General features: G+C 50.3%; 2 protein-coding genes across 2 annotated transcripts; both read left to right on the top strand.

Annotated features, from left to right (window-relative positions):
- Nucleotides 1-3,122: 3,122 nt before the first annotated feature.
- CENPB (centromere protein B) lies at nt 3,123-6,022 on the top strand. The gene has a single exon (XM_033094959.1). The coding sequence runs from the start codon at nt 3,374-3,376 to the stop codon at nt 5,198-5,200; it is 1,827 nt and encodes a 608-aa protein (XP_032950850.1). The 5' UTR covers nt 3,123-3,373; the 3' UTR covers nt 5,201-6,022.
- A 103-nt stretch (nt 6,023-6,125) lies between these two features.
- SPEF1 (sperm flagellar 1) lies at nt 6,126-11,484 on the top strand. The gene is made up of 8 exons (XM_033094960.1): nt 6,126-7,146; nt 8,467-8,581; nt 9,752-9,863; nt 10,224-10,380; nt 10,583-10,622; nt 10,757-10,817; nt 11,005-11,128; nt 11,233-11,484. The coding sequence occupies exons 1-8, from the start codon at nt 7,111-7,113 to the stop codon at nt 11,338-11,340; spliced, it is 753 nt and encodes a 250-aa protein (XP_032950851.1). The 5' UTR covers nt 6,126-7,110; the 3' UTR covers nt 11,341-11,484.
- The last annotated feature ends 7,341 nt before the right edge of the window (nt 11,485-18,825 follow it).

The raw sequence follows: 18,825 nt of genomic DNA, 5'->3' as shown, positions 1-18,825 counted from the left end.
CAGTAGATGAGTGGTTGCTTAGGGCTGGGGAAGGGGCAGGGGATGGGTAGGGAAATGATAGCTAAAGGGTATGGGGTTTCTTTCTAAGGTGATGAAAATGTTCTAAAATTGACTGTGGAAATAGTTCCACATGTCTGTGAATTGAATATTTTAAATGGGTGAACCGTATGGTATATGAACTATATCTCAATACATCTGTTGAAAATAAAAGCATATGTTATGGAATATTAGGAGAGAGATGAGGTATTTCTCTTGGATCTACAAACTCTAAGTGTCCTCAAATGGCTGGACAACCTCTTTCCTGCTAACTGCAGCTGCCCTCCATCAACAGGCCCACACTGTCTTCCACTTCCAGGCCCATCCCTGGTGCCATACAAAGAGCACTGGTATGGCCACTTCCAGGACAGACAAGAAGCAACACGTATTGATGGCATGCCATTTCCAGACACCTGGTCTACCTGCTGCCTGTAGCAGTGCACAGGGTGCATTTTCACTCCATCTCAACTGATCATTTCCTGCACCAATCCACCTGGAACCCTGGGATCCCCCACCTCCCTCCCTAAGCCTTCTTTCCAATTCTCCACCTTACGGAAGTCCACAGGCCACTTTCTCTTCTCTTGGCCCAGGCGGTCCAAAGCTGCCCTCTGGGCCTAATACCCATTCCACTTACCTAACCACTATTCTTTGTGCTCCTTAGCAAGCTTTCCATTATCCTTTGCATTTTAAAGAGAATGTTAGTACTTGCTTATTGAAGAAAACTTGGAAAATTCAGCAAAGTAGGAAAAAAAAAGCCCACCCACAGTCCATTCACCCAAACACCCATTATTATAAGCCAGAATGGGTGAGGGAGCAGGAGGGGACATATGTCACACAGATGAAACCTCCAAAATGTAGACACAGTTTAATGAAGATGTATGGGAAGGAGTCTCCCCAGCCAGGCAGCACTACATTCCCCTTTGCACAGGGACCATACACCCATTATGGACCAAGCACTTATCTGGTCCTATAGGAAAAAGTCTCCCACATTTTCCTCTGGACCTTGTGATTAGAAGAATATTTTTTATATCTCTGGGGTAGCAAAGGACTCTCTAAGTAAAACACAAATCCCAGAAGCAATACAGGAAAAATTTTGTTTTGTTTTTTTAGATTCCACATATAAGTGAAATCATGTGGTATTTGTCTTTGTCTGATTTATTTTACTTAGCATAATACCCTCTATTTAATGATTAAAAATTTTTCATACCTAAGACTCCTTAGGCTAAGTTAAAGGACAAGTGGCAGACGGGGAGAATATATTTGTAATAATAAAGATTTTGCATTCAGAGGTGAAAAGTTCTTAGAAGTCAACAAAAAGACAAATATAGGAGATACATGGGCAAAGAATATGACTAGAAAATCCACAGGATTCAAATGGCCAACACACATGAAGAGAAACGCACAATAAAGCAGCAGTGAGTTATACTTTCTTCCCTTGGCTTCCAGAACACCATACGGGTTTGGTTTTCCTTCTACCACTTAAGCTGTTCCTTATGAGTTTCCATTTTTCTAAAAAATATATTATTTATTAAAGTATAGTTGGCATACAATATTATATTAGTTTCAGGTACACAACATAGTGATTTGACTCATGATATGAACACCATAAGTCTAGTAACCATTTATTGCATCTGTCACCATACAAAGTTATTATGATATTACTAGCTATTTTCCCTATACTGTGCATTATATCCCTGTGACTTATTTATTTTATGAGGAAGTTTGTATCTTTACTCCCCTTTACCCCTTTCACCCATTCCCCCACCCCTCTGGCAACCATACTTTGTGTTTGTTTTGTTTTGCTTGCTCATTTGTTTGTTTTCTTTAGATTCCACATATAAGTGAAATCATACTTGTATGGTATTTGTCTTTCTCTGTCTGATTTATTTCACTTAGCATAATACCCTCTATGTCCATCCATGTTGTAACAAATGGCTAGACTTCATTCTTTTTTATGTCTCAGTAATATTCCATTATATACATCACATTTTCTGCATCATGAATTTCTTGCTAGTCCTTTCTTGATCCCTTTACCTTGGAGAGCCCAAGGCACTGTCCTTGGTTCTCTTTTCTTTATCTACACCCACTTGCTTGAAGCATCATCCAGCTGCAGGTCCTGGCTCCACTTATGCCCCTGCATCACGGCCTTCCTTTCTGCATACTCCTCATGCTGATGGAAGAGATTTTTAAAAAAAAATACACTGCCATGCAGTCATTGTTTTAAGAATTTGTAATTTTTATGTGTTGGTACAGGAAGAGGAGGTTTCAGGGATTCATGTGTCTGTATGCATATGTATATAAACGACATTATTTCTGTAGGTGCAAACACATTTATGACTATATGCATGGAAAAGCCCAGAAAATGATACACTGAGATGTTATCAGTGTTTATGGATTGTGGGATTACTATCAAATAGATTTTAAACTCTGGTGTTGCTTATACAATAACCTAAATGTGTAACAATAAGCTACACAGATTAGAGTTCATCCATAATTGGAACAATATACAACCATTAAAAAGCATGTTGGCAATACTTTACCGATATGGCAAAATTCTCATCACTTGATGCCAGGTAAAACAGCAGGAGATGCCAGATATATAGTCAGCACAGTCTGATGCCAGTTTTATGCAATAAATTTCAAAAAAGAAAACTGCAGACACCTAGAGAAAAGACTGGAAGGAAATGTATCAAAATGTTGCCTGCGAATCTCTCCAGGTGTTGGGGGGTGAAAGGTGATTTCTAGTTTCCTGTATTTTTCAGTTTCCGAAAAAAAAGTGGATTATTTTTACCTTAATAAAACAACACAAAACACAGTTATTATTCATAAGCAACAAATCGCTTCCCACCGGGAGCAGTGGCCTGGCACCACCTCCCTGCGCGCTGGTCACCGGAAGCCCGAGCGCTGGCCCGTCCCGCAGGCCGCAGCGCCCCCCCGCGGTCGGTCCGGGGCGGCGGGGAAAGGGGTGGGCGCGGAGGGCGGGGAGGCGGCGCCGGGCGTCCCCGCGCTTCCCGCGAGATCCCGCTCCGCCCGCTCCGCCCCGCTTGCTTCGCTCCTCGCTCCCCGCGCCGCGGCACTTCCTGCCTTCCGCTCCCGCGCCGCCCGCCCTCGCCTACGTCCTCCGCCTGCTGCCCGCCGCCCGGCGCCGCGCCCGCCGGCGCCCCCGAAGGTGCCCCCGGCCCGGCCGGGTCGCCGCGCCGCCCGCAGCCCCGCGAGCCGCTTTGTCTCGGGCGGGGCGCGCGGGAGAGGCCGCCAGGTGCCCCCCGCCGCGGGCCCGGGCCCCCCGCCCCGGGGCGGCGGCGGTGGCGCCGGGCCCCGGGGCGGGGGGCGCGCCGGGATGGGCCCCAAGCGGCGGCAGCTGACGTTCCGGGAGAAGTCGCGGATCATCCAGGAGGTGGAGGAAAACCCGGACCTGCGCAAGGGCGAGATCGCGCGGCGCTTCAACATCCCGCCGTCCACGCTGAGCACCATCCTGAAGAACAAGCGCGCCATCCTGGCGTCGGAGCGCAAGTACGGTGTGGCCTCCACCTGCCGCAAGACCAACAAGCTGTCCCCCTATGACAAGCTCGAGGGGCTGCTCATCGCCTGGTTCCAACAGATACGTGCTGCTGGCCTGCCTGTGAAGGGCATCATCCTCAAGGAAAAGGCGCTGCGGATAGCCGAGGAGCTGGGCATGGACGACTTCACTGCCTCCAACGGCTGGCTGGACCGCTTCCGCCGGCGCCACGGAGTAGTGTCCTGCAGTGGCGTGGCCCGCGCCCGTTCGCGCAGCACTGCTCCTCGGGCCGCAGCAGCACCCGCCAGCCCACCTGCGGTGCCCTCGGAGGGCAGCGGAGGGAGTACGACTGGCTGGCGCGCTCGGGAGGAGCAGCCGCCGTCGGTGGCCGAGGGCTATGCCTCCCAGGACGTGTTCAGCGCCACTGAGACCAGCCTATGGTACGACTTTCTGCCCGATCAGGCCGCGGGGCTGTGCGGCAGCGATGGACGGGCGCGCAGGGCCACCCAGCGCCTGAGTGTCTTGCTGTGCGCCAATGCTGATGGCAGCGAGAAGTTACCCCCGCTAGTGGCGGGCAAGTCAGCTAAGCCCCGTGCAGGCCAAGCCGGCCTCCCCTGCGACTACACCGCCAACTCTAAGGGTGGTGTCACCACCCAAGCCCTGGCCAAGTACCTGAAGGCCCTGGACACCCGCATGGCTGCAGAATCTCGCCGAGTCCTGCTGCTGGCTGGCCGCCTGGCTGCCCAGTCCCTAGATACCTCGGGCCTGCGGCATGTGCAGCTGGCCTTCTTCCCACCGGGCACGGTGCAGCCGCTGGAGCGGGGAGTTGTCCAACAGGTGAAGGGCCACTACCGCCAGGCTATGCTGCTCAAGGCCATGGCCGCGCTGGAGGGCCAGGATCGCTCAGGCCTGCAGCTGGGCCTCATGGAGGCCCTGCACTTCGTTGCTGCGGCCTGGCAGGCAGTGGAGCCGTCGGACATAGCTGCCTGCTTTCGTGAGGCTGGCTTCGGGGGTGGCCCAAATGCTACCATTACCACTGCCCTCAAGAGCGAGGGGGAAGAAGAAGAGGAGGAGGAGGAGGAGGAAGAAGAAGAAGAGGAGGAAGAGGAGGGTGAAGGGGAGGAGGAGGAGGCAGAGGAGGAGGAAGAAGGCGAGGAGGAGGAGGAAGAGGGGGAAGGAGAGGAGTTAGGGGAGGAAGAGGAGGTTGAAGAGGAGGGTGATGTTGATGACAGTGATGAAGAGGAGGAGGAAGAAGAGGAGGAGAGCTCCTCTGAGGGCTTAGAGGCAGAGGACTGGGCCCAGGGGGTAGTGGAAGCTGGTGGCAGCTTTGGGGGCTATGGTGCCCAGGAGGAGGCCCAGTGCCCTACCCTCCATTTCCTAGAAGGTGAGGAGGACTCTGAGTCGGACAGTGAGGAAGAGGAGGACGATGAGGATGACGAAGATGACGAAGATGATGAAGATGAGGAGGAAGATGGTGATGAGGTCCCTGTGCCCAGCTTCGGGGAGGCCATGGCTTACTTTGCTATGGTTAAGAGGTACCTGACCTCCTTCCCCATTGACGACCGTGTGCAGAGCCACATCCTTCACTTGGAACATGATCTGGTCCATGTGACCAGGAAGAACCACGCCAGGCAGGCAGGAGTTCGGGGTCTTGGACTTCAAAGCTGAGCCACAGGGGCCTAGCCATGCCCTTGACCCAGATGTGGCAGCATCAACCCAGGGCAAAGGACTCTTTGGGCAGCTGTTGTGGATGGAGCCAGAATGGGGAACGCCAGATCCTTTAGTGATGATCCCCAGGCCCTGTGACAGGCCCAGTCACCTTGGTAGGGCCTGGGGCTGGGGTCAGCCTCACTACCTGCTTATTGCCTCTTTCTCAGAGTCCTCTTTCTCCCCATTTGCCCCTGGGCTTGGGGGATCAGGTGGGGAGCTGTCCGGTGCTACCACACCATGCCATCAGTGGACTAGGTCATAGCAGCCACCAGGGATGGGCCCTGGAAGCTCCCGGCCAGAGAGTGCCTCTCCCCTCTGCCGTCCACACCAGGTCTTTGGTGGGGGGGACCCCAAAGCCATTCTGGGAAGGGCTTCAGAGGAAGGTCCAGCCTAGGACCCCACAAGGCTGGCAGCCCCCATCCCCTCCCCCAGGCCGCCTTGAGAAGCACAGTCTAACTCACCACAGGCTCCCGAGCCTGCCTCTGCCTGCTTTCCCACCTCCCCAATCTTTTTCTCTGGCCCAGTCCATGTTACTTTGGCCCTTGGTTTTCTTTCCAGATTGGAGGTTCCCAAGAGGCCCTCCAGGGGAGTGATATTGGGCATTTCCCTTGTGGGCAGCTGCAGGCCCCATGCCTCTCCTCCCTCTCTGGCAGGGTTTTATCTTGGGCAGGGGGCCTGGGGCTGGGCCCAGAGTCCAGCCATCCAGCCGCTCCTTTCCCAGTCTGAATTCAATAAATCCGTCCACCCCCCTTTTGTGGGGGTGAACGTTTTAACAGCCAAGGGTGCATCCTTCATGGTCTGGGCTTGTGTCTGTCTTGGGGACATGTCCTTTCCTGGTTCCCTTTGGTCCTTTGCTGTGGTGGGACCTGGAAGCAAATGTTGAGAGGGTGGCAGTAGCCTAAGCCCTGAGTAGGGTGAGGGGCCACCTCCATATCTAAATGTTATCTAGGCTTGGGGAGGCAGGTGCATGGGCTTGGGTTTGAGGAAACTGGGCCTTGCAGTGCTTTGGGGTTAGAGAGAAACTTGGGATCAGTTGGCTGGGAGAGGAGGGAGGGAGTCTGTGTTGGGCCAAATTAAACTGTAGGCACCTGGGAATTAGGCCTATCAAGGCTCATTAAAGAAGGTCCTTGCAGGAGTGGGACCAGAGGGCAGAAAGAAAGGGGTGTTAGAGCAGCTCCTATAGTCCAGGTTGGAGTTTCAAGGGCCCTTGGTTTACGTTTGGTGCCTTAAGAGGGAGCCCTTTAGGCCTTTCAGTAATTGGCTATCTATGGAGACAGTGGCAGAAGGAAGGTGATATTGCTGGGGACAGATTGCACCCCTAAGAGGCTAAAGATGAATTGGCAACTCCCTCTGCAGTGCCCACCAGTCCAAAGGTGAAGACAGGCCCCTCACTGATCCTGCACCCTTTCTCTTTTCAAGGCCAGCCCCTGCCTCCCTGGCCCTCCAGCACTGAGGCCCTCAGGCCCCAGAGGTTCCAGGGGAGGGCCTGAGCTTGAGCTGGGCAGGCAGCTCTGGGCCCCAAACCGGTTTTCCCACCTTGACTAGGGCTGGCACATCACCCCATGGTTCCCTCCCCCCCACACCTCCTTGCAGTTCTTCCTCTCTCCACCTTGGAATGTTAAGGGGGGGATATCCAGGTTGTCTTTTGTCTCTTGCCTGTCCTGGGTGTGGTCCCTACTAGAAAGGCAAAGCCACTATGTGTTACTTCAAAACAAGAGGGTGGAGTGACTTGGCCTTTCACACTCCTGGCACACACGGATCCCTTTTAGGCCTTGAAGGCTTCAAAGCTAAGAGCAGAAAGCAGTTGGAAGTCCACTTACCATCACCCCCTCCCCCCATCTGAGCCCTGGAGAGGACACCAGAAAGTCATGAGGAAGCCCAGCCTACCCCTGGCCTGCTCTGGAGTAAGTAGGTGGGAGCAGTACCCTTCTCCCAAGGTGCCCCTGGCCAAGCCAAGTCCCTCATCTCAAATAAGGGAAATCCCTTCCATTTGTCTCCTGCCTAGAAGAACACCTCTTTTGCTGAAACAGATCATCTCATTGACAACACCAACTGACGTTAATAGGGCTCTTGCCACATGCCAGGTGATAATGCTACGCACTTTAGATGCTCACAAAGCCCCTATGAGGTAACAGGGAAGTCCAGTAATGTGCCCAAAGCCATACCACTAGTCTGTGGTGGAAGCAAGCTTTCTCCCCAGGCTGACCCTAGTAGTGGCCCTGTACTGCTACTCTGTGCCCCTTGACTAAGGAAGAACCCATCTTCCTAACCCTCCTGAAGATAGTCCTCTAGAAACGGAACTGGTTACTGAAATCAGTTTCTAATGTATGGAAGAACTCTTTGGAGGGAGATGAGGGGTGTGGAAGTGTCTACAGGAGCTTTTGCAGCTCTTATACCTATAACCAACTCCCATTCCAGCAGTCCCATGCAAATACAGTTCTTATGTAAATACCCTTCCCATTCTCCTCATAACCCCATTGGGACAAGTAGGTGAGAACTATCCCCATTTCACAAAGGAGGTAATAGGGTTGTGGAGTTACATGACCTGCCTAAGGCACTGGCCTTGAGCTCTGGTATTCTCCCTGGGAGTCAGGGTTACATATTAAATGCCCCACCAGGACACTGCTGGGAAGAGGAGAGGGGTGATGGCCTAATGAGCACAGAGCTTTGAGGAGGGGCCCAGCAAGGAGGCACTGTCACAGCCTATCACACAGTTAAGATGGGAAGCAGCAGATTAACAATGGACACCCAGATAAATATGACAAACATTGGGATGCTACTTTCATTTGGGACTGATCACTAAAAGATCCAGAAGGGGGATCCCAGCCCTGGGGATGCTGATGCAGGAGTTCTGGGACCTGGTTGGCTTTGGCAGGTTTCAGAGTAGGACAGTGGGTGGTCAGCAGGTGGCGTGGATGCAGAGGTGATTTTTTCTTGGGAGGCGGGGAAGACAAGGCCACCTATAATCGCCCTTTCAAATCGGGCCTGAGACGAGGTAAAGGAGAAAACTACAACTCCCATAAGCCTTTGCCCCCATCCAGAGTCTAGGATGGTTGCTATGGTTTCAGAAAACAATATGGCTGCTCCCAGCTGGGACAGGAGTCTTGGGTTTAGAGAGGCAGAAGCCGGTCTAGGCTCCCGCAGTGGCGAGGGAGGAGGCGTTTGAGAGGTCCTGAGTTTGGGTGTGGACACTACACGGCTGGAACTGCCTGGTTTTGCCGAAGGAGCCAATGGCGGGCAGCGTGGAAGAGGAGGCGTTGCACCAGCTGTACCTGTGGATAGACAACATCCCTCTGTCCAGGCCCAAGCGAAATCTCTCCCGGGACTTCAGTGACGGAGGTGTGCGCCCCAGTGTGTGTCTGCGCCTGTGTGTCCACTTGTTTTGTCCTGTATGTACTGTGTTGGAGTCTGTGTTCATACATGTCTCTCTATGCTTGTGTACATGTGGGGTGTGTGTGTTTTGGGGGGTGTCTATCTCCTAGGTAGGACTTCAATTTGTAGGTGTGTGTGTGTGTGTGTTCTGCATCTGTGGGAATGCGGGCATGTGTCTGTCAGTATATATGACTACATGTTCTATACTTTATGCATCTGTGTGTGTATCTGTGAGTGTGTGAATCAGTGACTCCCTCCTGGGACTTTTAATGAGTAAGATGTGTATCTGTGTATGCATTTGTGCATCTCTCTGTGTGTACATGCTCATTGTTATATTCTATATATTTGCCTTCTGGGAGTCTGAGCGTTTGTGTGTTCATATGTGTATTGACACATTCTGTCCTGTATGTATGTCAGGGGGCTCTTGTATGTATATGTGTTTCTTTGTGATTGTGTAGATGTCTGTGTGTCTAAGACTGTCTCCTGGGATTTTAATGACAGAACTATGCATCTCTGTATGTGTATATTGGCGTATATGTGACTCTTTGTACTTGTGTGTGTGTTTTGGTGATAGAAGTGATAGAAGTATGTGTCTGTGTATGTGTTTGTGCATTTCTCTGTGTTTGTGTGTGCATGTGTGTGTCTGGGAATGTGTGTATCCTTTGTGTCTACACATTCTGTTCTATGTACATATCTGTAGCAGGATCTTCTCCCATCTGTCTGCTTGTGTGAGTCTGTGACTCTCTCCTGGGACTTTGGTGTTGGAGTATGTGTGTGTATCCATGTGAACGCCTAAGGTGGAACCCCAGGCTACTGAAATGCTCTCTTGGAGTCTCATTCTCTACTGCAGGAGCAGACACTGCAGTTTTCATCTGCCCTGGGCTAATGGGGAAGGGATGCAGCACCTCTGGGGTATGCTGGAGGCTTAGTCTCTGGCTGATCCCTGATATCACTTCCTTGACCCCCTTCCCCTCTCCTCTACCATCTCTCCCTCCATATCATCCTTTCCCTTTCCTCACCTCCACTTCTCCACTTGGCCCCACCACTCTGCCATCCCTGATTTTCCCATCCCACCCATTTCTTCTCCCTTTCCCATCCCCCCACCTTCCATATCTGCTCCCACTCCCACTCCCTCAGTCCTGGTGGCAGAAGTCATCAAGTTTTACTTCCCCAAGATGGTGGAGATGCACAATTATGTCCCTGCCAACTCTCTGCAGCAGAAGCTCAGCAACTGGAGTCACCTGAACAGGTAGTAGAATATCTCTGCACAGTAGTGGGATCTCCAGCCCCTAACCTGGGATCCCAGGAAGGGCTGTGCCAGCCCCTCCACCTCCTATGGTCTCAGAAGCCCAGGCTGGGATTGTGTCGGTGGAAGGGTGAGGAGGAACAACGCAGACAGAATTGTCTGGTAACAAAATCAAGGGACTCTTCCACTGGGGAGGAGACAAGAAACTCAGAACACTCAAGAACCGGGCTCAGATATGGTGCCCTTCCATTCCCCCAGGGCTGCGCGCCCAGGACCGCTATTGCCGCACTCCCTTCCTTTTCCCCCACCCTCCTCACTTCATTCCTTGAGGACATAGTCCGCCACCCCTGTGCCTACCCCCAGGAAGGTGCTGAACAAGCTGAACTTCTCGGTACCGGAGGACGTGATGCGCAAGATAGCGCAGTGTGTTCCGGGCGTGGTGGAGCTGGTGCTCATTCCGCTGAGGCAGCGCCTGGAGGAGCGGCAGAGGCGCAGGAAGCAGGGCTCCAGCTCCTTACAGGTGGTACCCAACTCAGGCTTCTTCTTCCTCTGCTTTGAGGGAGCTCCCCAGGCTGTGGAAAGCCCCATCTTGGCGATAAGTGTGGAAGAAGGGTGACTGGCTTAAGGGAGTCTGGCCTGGGTGACGGTGGAAGAAACATGGGGCTCCTTGGGGATGGGCGAGCCCGAGCTCACAGTGGACGTGGGGGGGCGGGTTCTTTCAGGAGCTGGCTCCTCAGGATGGCACTGGCTATATGGATGTGGGTAAGGTGACCTTTACTTTTCCTCCCTTCCAGAAGGAGCTTTCCTCCTGTCTTTCCTTCTATGGGGGGAAAGGAGAGGGAAAGACAGGAAAATAGGCCGCCAAAACGGTTACTCCTCCACTTACCTCTTCTCAGGTTTGTCCCAGAAGACCCGAGGGGAAGGTGCCCCGGACCCTCAGGGAGAGGGGCAGCTCAGGTAAGGAAGCTGGGACTTCCTGACGTCACCAGGCTGGGTGATCTCCCTACACAGGGCTGGACGCTCCTGGGAAGCTAGGGAAGGCAGGAACGGTGGAAGGGGGGAGGAAAGTCCTGGCCAGGGGCCCTGGAAGGGTGAGGGTGGGGCCCAAAGTCTAGACCCTGCACTAAGTTGCTTTCTACTCCAGGGGAGGCCGGCTGCCAGAGCCCCGGCGTCCAGCGTATAGCCAGGTGCTTCATGGCGACCCAAGCTTCGTCCTCCAGATCGCTGAAAAGGAGCAGGAGCTGTTGGCCTCACAGGAGACCGTGCAGGTGAGGGCACACTGGGAAGGTGCGGGGAATTGGGACCTACGGAGGAGGGGACAAAGGGGAGCGGGCAGCTGGGCTGGACATCTGCGCTGCGGGGGGGGGGCCAGGTCCTACAGATGAAGGTGAGGCGCTTGGAGCACCTACTCCAGCTCAAGAACGTGCGCATCGAAGACCTCTCCCGGCGGCTCCAGCAGGCGGAGCGTAAGCAGCGGTGAGCCGCGGTTCCCCGGTGCTGGGACGCCCCAGAACCCGTCATAATCCAGACACCGCGACCGACGCATGAACGGACCCACGAACCGGCTGGCAGAGCCAGCAGCTCCAATGAACCTTTTGGGGTGCGAGTGCGCCCCTGCATTTGGGGTGGGGATGAGCGGAGGCGGGGGGGGGGTGCGGGGGGTAGGCAGCGGGACAGGAGCCCTCCAAGTGGAGCCTCAGGACTGAGCCATCTCCTTCCACTCCATCGGGGTCAGAAGAATGAACCGCTTACCAGAACCCAGAAGCCACACGCAGAGACCTGGCGTGAGACCCAAAGCAGTTTCCAACACTGACACCGGGGCCTCCACCTTGGCGCTCCCTGTGCTGGGCCTTGGGGGTTGGTCCCCTGGCTCAGTTTGTAACCTTAGAATCTGGTCCCCGCCTAGCTGTGAGGACAGCAGTGTCTCCATCCAGGCTACTTCTCTGTGTCTTGGGCCATGGGGGAAGCTGCCCCAAGGCAGCTGAGGAAGTCCTTTGCCCTTCCTGGGTGCTCACCTGGGACCAATCTGGAGGCTGGAGAGCACAGCTGCTGGAGAGGAAGGGGTGAGGAGTGGGCTCAGCCAGGAGTGGGGAAGACATTGGCTGTGCCTGTACCTAGACCAATCGTCCTCCCCTCCCATGGGGTACCACTGAGAATGTTTGGGGTATCTGGGACAGGGCTGCTCTCCCCCCATTAAAGGTATTGTGCTCTCTTTCTTGTGCCTGCTTTCTCTCTCTGCCTGGATCCTTGTGGGCAGCAAGGTCTTGTCCCCCATCGCTACCCCTTGAGTGAAAGAGCCTTTTGGGTCTTACCTCGTAGGCAGCTGGGCCCTGGGTGGCCACTGCTTGGTAGGTTAATGATATCACAGGGATCAGGTCTTGTGCACTAGGACAGCCTGACCTCAAACTCTGGCCTTACTTAGACTGACCCCCAAACCCACCCTCACAATGTCCTCCAACTCTGTCCAAACCCATCCTTCAGTTTTTTCCCAAATGTGGCCACAGACTCACCCTCAACCCTCCCCATGGACTGACCCCTAACTGTATCCTCCATATGATTCCCAACCCTGCCCACAGCCTGATCCCAAGTCCTATGGACTGAAAACAAGTTTGACTCCCAACCCTTACCAAAACACCATGGCCATGGTGTGACCCTAACTCTGTCATTTATGGACTACCAGTAACATTGAACATTTGTAAATCCTGAGCCCCCGCAGTTCTGTTCCTGGGCAGATACTTGGCATATTATACCCAGAGGAAACTCAAGCTCTGTGTTCTGTGTTCTGGGACACATGTATAGCAATGTTCACAGCAACATGTTTTATAACAACAAAAGAACCGAGAAGAACATGTGTTCATTATCTATTACCGTGTAACAAATTACCACAAACTTAGTGGCTTAAAACAGCACACATTTATTTCCTCATATTTTCTGTGGCTCAAGAGTCCAGGTATGGCTTAGCTGGGTCCTTTGCTTCAGGGTTTCTTATAAGGCTGCAATCAAAGTGTTGGCCGGAGCTGTGGTCTCATCTGAAGGCTCGACTGGGGAAGGACTTCTGGAAGTTGTTGAAAGAGTTCAGTTTCTTGTGGGTTGTTGGACTGAGGGCTTCAGTTTCTTGCTGGTTGTTGGCTGGTGGCTGCCCTCATTTCTTTGCTATGTGACTATCTCCAGTATGCCAGTTTACTTCATCGAAGCCAGCAAGAGAGAGAGAGTTAACAGAGTCTGCAGCAAGATGGAAGTTATAATTTTATCTAATGAATTCACAGAAGTGACATCCATCACATTTGTCATTCTGTTTATGCAAAGTAAGTCACTAGATCCAGCACATTCAAGGAGAGAGGAACACAAGGGTGCAAATATCGGGAGGCAGAGATCATTGGGAGACATTTTAGAAGCTGGCTACAAGGAGGAAAAGCAATGAAAGATAAAATCTAGGATAGCGGTTACTTCTGAGAGAAAGCAGGGGGCAGATGTAAGAAGCACATGGGTAGATATAAGTTATTCATAATGTTTTAATTCTTGGGGCAAGTGGTAGGTCTACAGGTGTTAATAAGGGCTATTTATGGACAAGTAGGGAGAGAGTGACATAAACCAAAGATTACGTGGAGTCCAATTCAATTTACCTGAGTTCCTAAAATAAAAATAAAAATTGATGACTACCCCTGAACTTGGTCTGTGCCTCTCCTTTGCGCTAAGCCTGGTCTTAGGTTAACACTGGCTTCAGCCTGCCCTCTGCCTTCCCAAATTAACCGCCAGCCTTGCACACATATTTACCCCAGCTCTAGCACTGTTTTCTCTCAGTAGTCTGTATTGGGTCTCCAGAGTTCTTTCTCTGAACCTTTCATCCATGGACGACACACAATTGTACGCTCCTGTGTGTGGAGCTGGTAGGAATGGTTTGTGGAGGGACTTGAGGACCAGGAGGTGTGGTAGGGCATGGTTCTGCCTGACAGAAGCACAATGAGGGCAGAATGCAGTTTCAGTGACTATGGTTACCCTTTAACGGTCTTCTGACCTCCTCTATAGCAGAGACTTGGGCCAGATCCTGGAGGTTCCTCTTCCTTGAATTCCCAGTCCCCATTCCTAGTATTCAGATATGCCTGAGTCTGTCTCAACCCACAATCAGATCTCAAAACCCTACAGATCAAACCCCAAAAGCAATGGAGTATTTTACTGAATGTTTTCTGGGACTACATATGGAAGTGGATTATATCGCACATTATAATTCTATAACTCTTCTTTAAACATCTGTCTTGTTCTCCAAACTTCCTTTCTAACATCTTCTGCCATATTTCTTCCACTCTGCCTCTCACTCCCCTCTCCCCTTTCTGATCCCACACTAAATTGGATTTCGTCCGATTTATTCATTCATTAACTCTTCAAATATTTATTGAATATTTACTATGTACTAAATGCCAGGAACACAAATATGAATATGAAACATGATTTGTCTCCCCCAGTATTCACAATCCTAGAAAGGGAAAAGCCATGTGAAAAGGTCTTTAAATTTTTTGTTACCTAATGTTTTGAATAGATAAAACACAAATAATTTTTTAAAAACATGAAAATTGAAAACTCTCTTTGGTCCCCACACACCTCCAATAGGTAATATTTTTCTTTAGTTTTTGTGTATTCATCCAGAGTGTCTTATATGAATACAAGCAAATATGCACATTTATTGTTATCTTACCACCACTTTTTTTTTTAACAGAAAGAAGAAGCAGACTATCCACTATGTCCTGTATCTTGATTTTCCACTTAACTAGATCTCTTGTAGATATGTGATGGTCAATGTTACATGCCAACTTGACTGGGCCACAGGGTGCCCACATACTTGGTCAAACGTTGTTCTGGGTGTTTCTGTGAAGGTGTTTTGGGATAAGATTAACATTTAAATGGATAGACTGAGTAAAGCAAATTGTTCTTCCTCATGAGGGTGGGCCTCTTCCAATCAGTTGAAGGGCTGAATACAATAAAAAAGCTGTCTCTTCTTTGAGTAAGAGAGAATTCTTCCTGCCTGATGGCCTTTGAACTGGGACATTGGCTTTTTTTTTCTGCCTTTGGTCTCTAATTGAAACTTTGATTCTTCCTGGGCCTGCTAGCCTTTGGCTTAGAACTAAACCATCGAGTCTCCAGCTTGCTGACTCATCCTACAGATCTTACAACTTGCTAGTCTCCATGATGGTGTGAGCTAATTCCTTATAGTAAATATCTCTGTCTCCCGTTGATTCTGTTTCTCTGGAGAACATTGACTAATATAAGATTATTCCCTATCAGTACATTGAAAACTTCCTCTGCTTTTAAAGCTGTATAAAATTCTATCGCCTGTACCAAGTTTATTTAATCAGTCCTCTATTTATGGACATTTGATTTGCTTCTAATCTTTCGTTATTAATAGTACTAAAATGAATAACCTCCTATATTCATAATTTAGTATTGTGTACGAGTATATCTGCATGATAAATTCCAATTCCAGTTGTTAGGTCAAAGAATACATGCATTTGTAATCTTGATAGATACCGTGAAATTGTGCTCTACAAGGGCATGGTTCAGAACGGAAGTTGAAGATTGGTGGTTGGTTGCCCTGCTTTGGTTTGCAGTGTTATGCATGGTTTTACAAAATTAATTGTTAATTTTTATATCGATGAGGATGTGAAGCCACTGGAACTCTCATACTCTGCTGATGGGAATGGAAGTGAGTATAGCCATCCCGGAAAACAGTGTGGCGGTTTCATATAAAATTAAACATATACCTATTCTATTGTTAGGGTTCAATCAGAGAAGCAGAAAGGATTTGACTTTGGGTAACTGTTAAATCGGCCCTGAAAGGCTGTCGTTTTGCATCTGAGGCTGGAGCTTAAAGTGCACAGGTCAGATAGTTGGGAAGGGAAGATGGATATAAAGTGGGGGAAAGAAAGGACAAGTTGAAATCCATGAACACAAGCTGGAACCCTCAAGGATGAACTGGAACTCTTGTCAGTTCCCATTACCTCCAAACTTGATGATGTGGTGTCCTGCAGGAGAAGCTGGTGCCCTTTCATATCTGGCCCAGGAGTCAGGGAAGCTGAAGGAGGATCCAAGAAAAGGTGGAGCAGTTGCAGGCCTGGCTGCTACCTCATGTCAGTGAGGTGAGCCAGCAAAGCAGCAACAAAGTGCATGGGCTACAAAGCTCCTGCCTAGACCTTGCAAATATAAAAACCAATATAGCCACTGCTTTTCTTCCACCCTCCAAATTTCATGCCAAAATGTCTGTTGTGGCCCACCTTAATTGGAAGCATACATACATGGAAGAGAATTCTGGGAAATATAGTTCACCCTAGCTAAGTTGACACATTACAAAGCCACCACAGCTATGTTCCAGTAATTCCATTCCTTAACGTATACTCAAGAGAAATGCATCCATATGTTTACCAAGACATGTACCAGAATATATAATACAATATATAGTAGTCCCCCCTAATGTGCAGGGGATATAGTCCAAGACCCCCAGTAGATGCCTGAAACCGTAGATACCCTGTTTCCCTGAAAATAAGACCTAGCTGGACCATCAGCTCTAATGCGTCTTTTGGAGCAAAAATTAATATAAGACTCAGTCTTATATTATATTTTATATTATATATTATATGGTATTATATTATATTATATTATATTATATTGTACCCGGTCTTATAATAAAATAAGAATGGGTCTTATATTAATTTTTACTCCAAAAGATGCATTAGAGCTGATGATCTGACTATGTTTTATTTTTGGGGAAACACGGTAGTACCAAACCCCATACATACTATGTTTTTTCCTACACATGCATAGCTATAATGTTTAATTTATCAATTAGGCACAGTAACAGATTGACAACAATAGCTAATAATGAAATAGAACAATTATAACAATATACCGTACTAAAAGTTATGTGAATATGGTCTCTCTGTTTCTGATAACCAATCTGATAACAGAATGGCTACTAAATGACTAGCATATACAGGGTCACTTAGTAGCCATTCATATAATGGGCAGGATGGAGCAGGACAGCGCAAGATTTCTTCATACTACTCAGAACAGTGTACAATTTAAAACGCATGAATGGTTTATTTTTGGAATTTTCCATTTAATATTTCGGGACCATGGATGACAGCAGGAAACTAAAACCATGGAAAGTGAAATCGTGGATAAGGGGACCACTACTGTAGCACCAGGCAGTCCACAGTTAGCAGCTGGTCTGCATGTTTGAAAGAGCCAGGGAAGTTTTTGAGAAGTTGGCTAGCAAGACATAAAAAAAGGCAGGTCTTAACCTGGTCTTAAAGGGAGGGTGAGTTTTGCCCATGAGAGGAGAGTGGGAAGGGCATTCCAGATGGGAAGGTAGCATAATGAGGGTATCATGAAATCAAATGTTTGTACAGCCCCAGAAGGTAAAATTAATGTGAAAAAATAGGGATTGGTGGGGACTATGGCAAATTGATGTGCCAGCCTTTGGTGCTAGGCTGGAATTTGAGTCCATGTTGTTAGATATTCTGATATTTCAAAAGAGGAATAAGAAGAGGAAGAGAAGGCAGAAGAAGAGGAAGAAAAATAATTAGAATTTTTAAAAGCCCATCTGGGCTAAACAAAATACATTTGTAGCCTGCTTTGGGCATACTGTCTGGCAACTTTAGACCTTGAAGAATAGAATAGACGGGAATACAATTGGAGGCGGAGCATAGTAGGGCGCGTGGAACGGTAGGGTTGGGTAGTGAGAAAGCATCTGGCAGGAACGGGTGGGCTGGGATCAGAATGTGGAAACCTCCCAATGTCCGCCAATGCCCACGCTGGAGGACATCATCTCAAACCCCAAGAGAGCGCACGAATCACCCAAAATGTTGCTTAAAAGTCTGTGAGGCTGGGCTGGAGATAGTCGCAGAGCACAGAGCGCTTTGGAGCAGGGGAAGAAGCGATGGAAACAACCGCTCAGGAAGATTAGTTTGTCAACTGTGTGCAGACCAGAGCACGGGGATCCAGCCGAATGTAGGAGCCTTGGGGGCTTCCCAAAGGCAGAGACTCTGTACTCCCGAAAGGAAGCTGGCCCTCAGCGGCTCATGTCATCTCTCCCCTAGTTAAGTTGAAAAGAGGGAGCTGCAGGCTCCGGACGGCTCCCCGCGATTACTTTTGGGATTGCTCCGGCAAACGAAAGGGGACGTACGGGGATGTTCAAGGATCCGCAGGCGTAGCTGCGGCTAGAACCTTCAGACTCGAAGGCCACGCCTCTCACTCCTCCTGCTCAGTGTCCGCGTCCGCATTCCACCCGCGGCGCTGAGCTGAGCTAGGTGCATCCTGCTGCCATGGCAACCGCCTCCGTGGAGACCGGGAGCAGAGGCTGCGGTCCCCGGGGGTGCCTGCATAGTTTCTCCCAACCCCCTCCCAGCGTGTCTCCTTTGTTCTGATGCTTATCCTGGCTCGCAGGGCTCCCAGGACCCGTTTACGGTTCGCGCCGGAGCCCTTCCTCCGAGGCAAGGAATAGGGTGGAAAGGGGAAAAAGCCGAAACCCGAGGGTCGCAGAGAGGCTCCTGGACAAGGACTTGCGATGCGCGTATCGATTGTATCAATTGCTGATGCAGGCTTGGAAGCGACTTTCAGGAGTCCCACCTATCCCTGAGCCCTGCCTTACGACCGATCGAGGGGGCAGAGCCTAAGGGACACCCCTTTCAAGTTTAGGCAGAGACGGGAGGTGCACACTCCACAGCTGAAGGTGGAACGCGGGCGGGGCCTATTTAAAGAGCTCCTCCTTCTCTTTCTCCCTTCTGTTCCAAGCAATACCCTGGGTACTTCGGGTGGCCTTGCTGCCCTCATCGCGATAACTCCCGGAGCTCAGTATAAGCAAGGGCTTGCAAGGCGCAGCCGCAGGGCCCTGCACGAGACGCAGTGGAGCCACGCCCATTGGCAGTTCTCTGGCGCCGGCTTATTGGTTCGAAGCATCCTAGCCCACCCCCCTTGG

This window comes from Rhinolophus ferrumequinum, chromosome 23, assembly GCF_004115265.2.
Source record: "Rhinolophus ferrumequinum isolate MPI-CBG mRhiFer1 chromosome 23, mRhiFer1_v1.p, whole genome shotgun sequence".
Lineage (NCBI taxonomy): Eukaryota > Metazoa > Chordata > Mammalia > Chiroptera > Rhinolophidae > Rhinolophus > Rhinolophus ferrumequinum.
Note: the sequence above shows the minus strand (reverse complement) of the source record. Positions and strands in the feature narration are given on the sequence as shown.

Coding starts and splice junctions, on each gene's coding strand:
- SPEF1 (XM_033094960.1), top strand. CDS start 7,111: ATGAGGAAGCCCAGCCTACCCCTGGCCTGCTCTGGA. Junction 7,147..8,466: donor TACCCCTGGCCTGCTCTGGA/GTAAGTAGGTGG, acceptor GTTTTGCCGAAG/GAGCCAATGGCGGGCAGCGT. Junction 11,129..11,232: donor CCTCACAGGAGACCGTGCAG/GTGAGGGCACAC, acceptor GGGGGGGGCCAG/GTCCTACAGATGAAGGTGAG.
- CENPB (XM_033094959.1), top strand. CDS start 3,374: ATGGGCCCCAAGCGGCGGCAGCTGACGTTCCGGGAGAAGTCGCGGATC.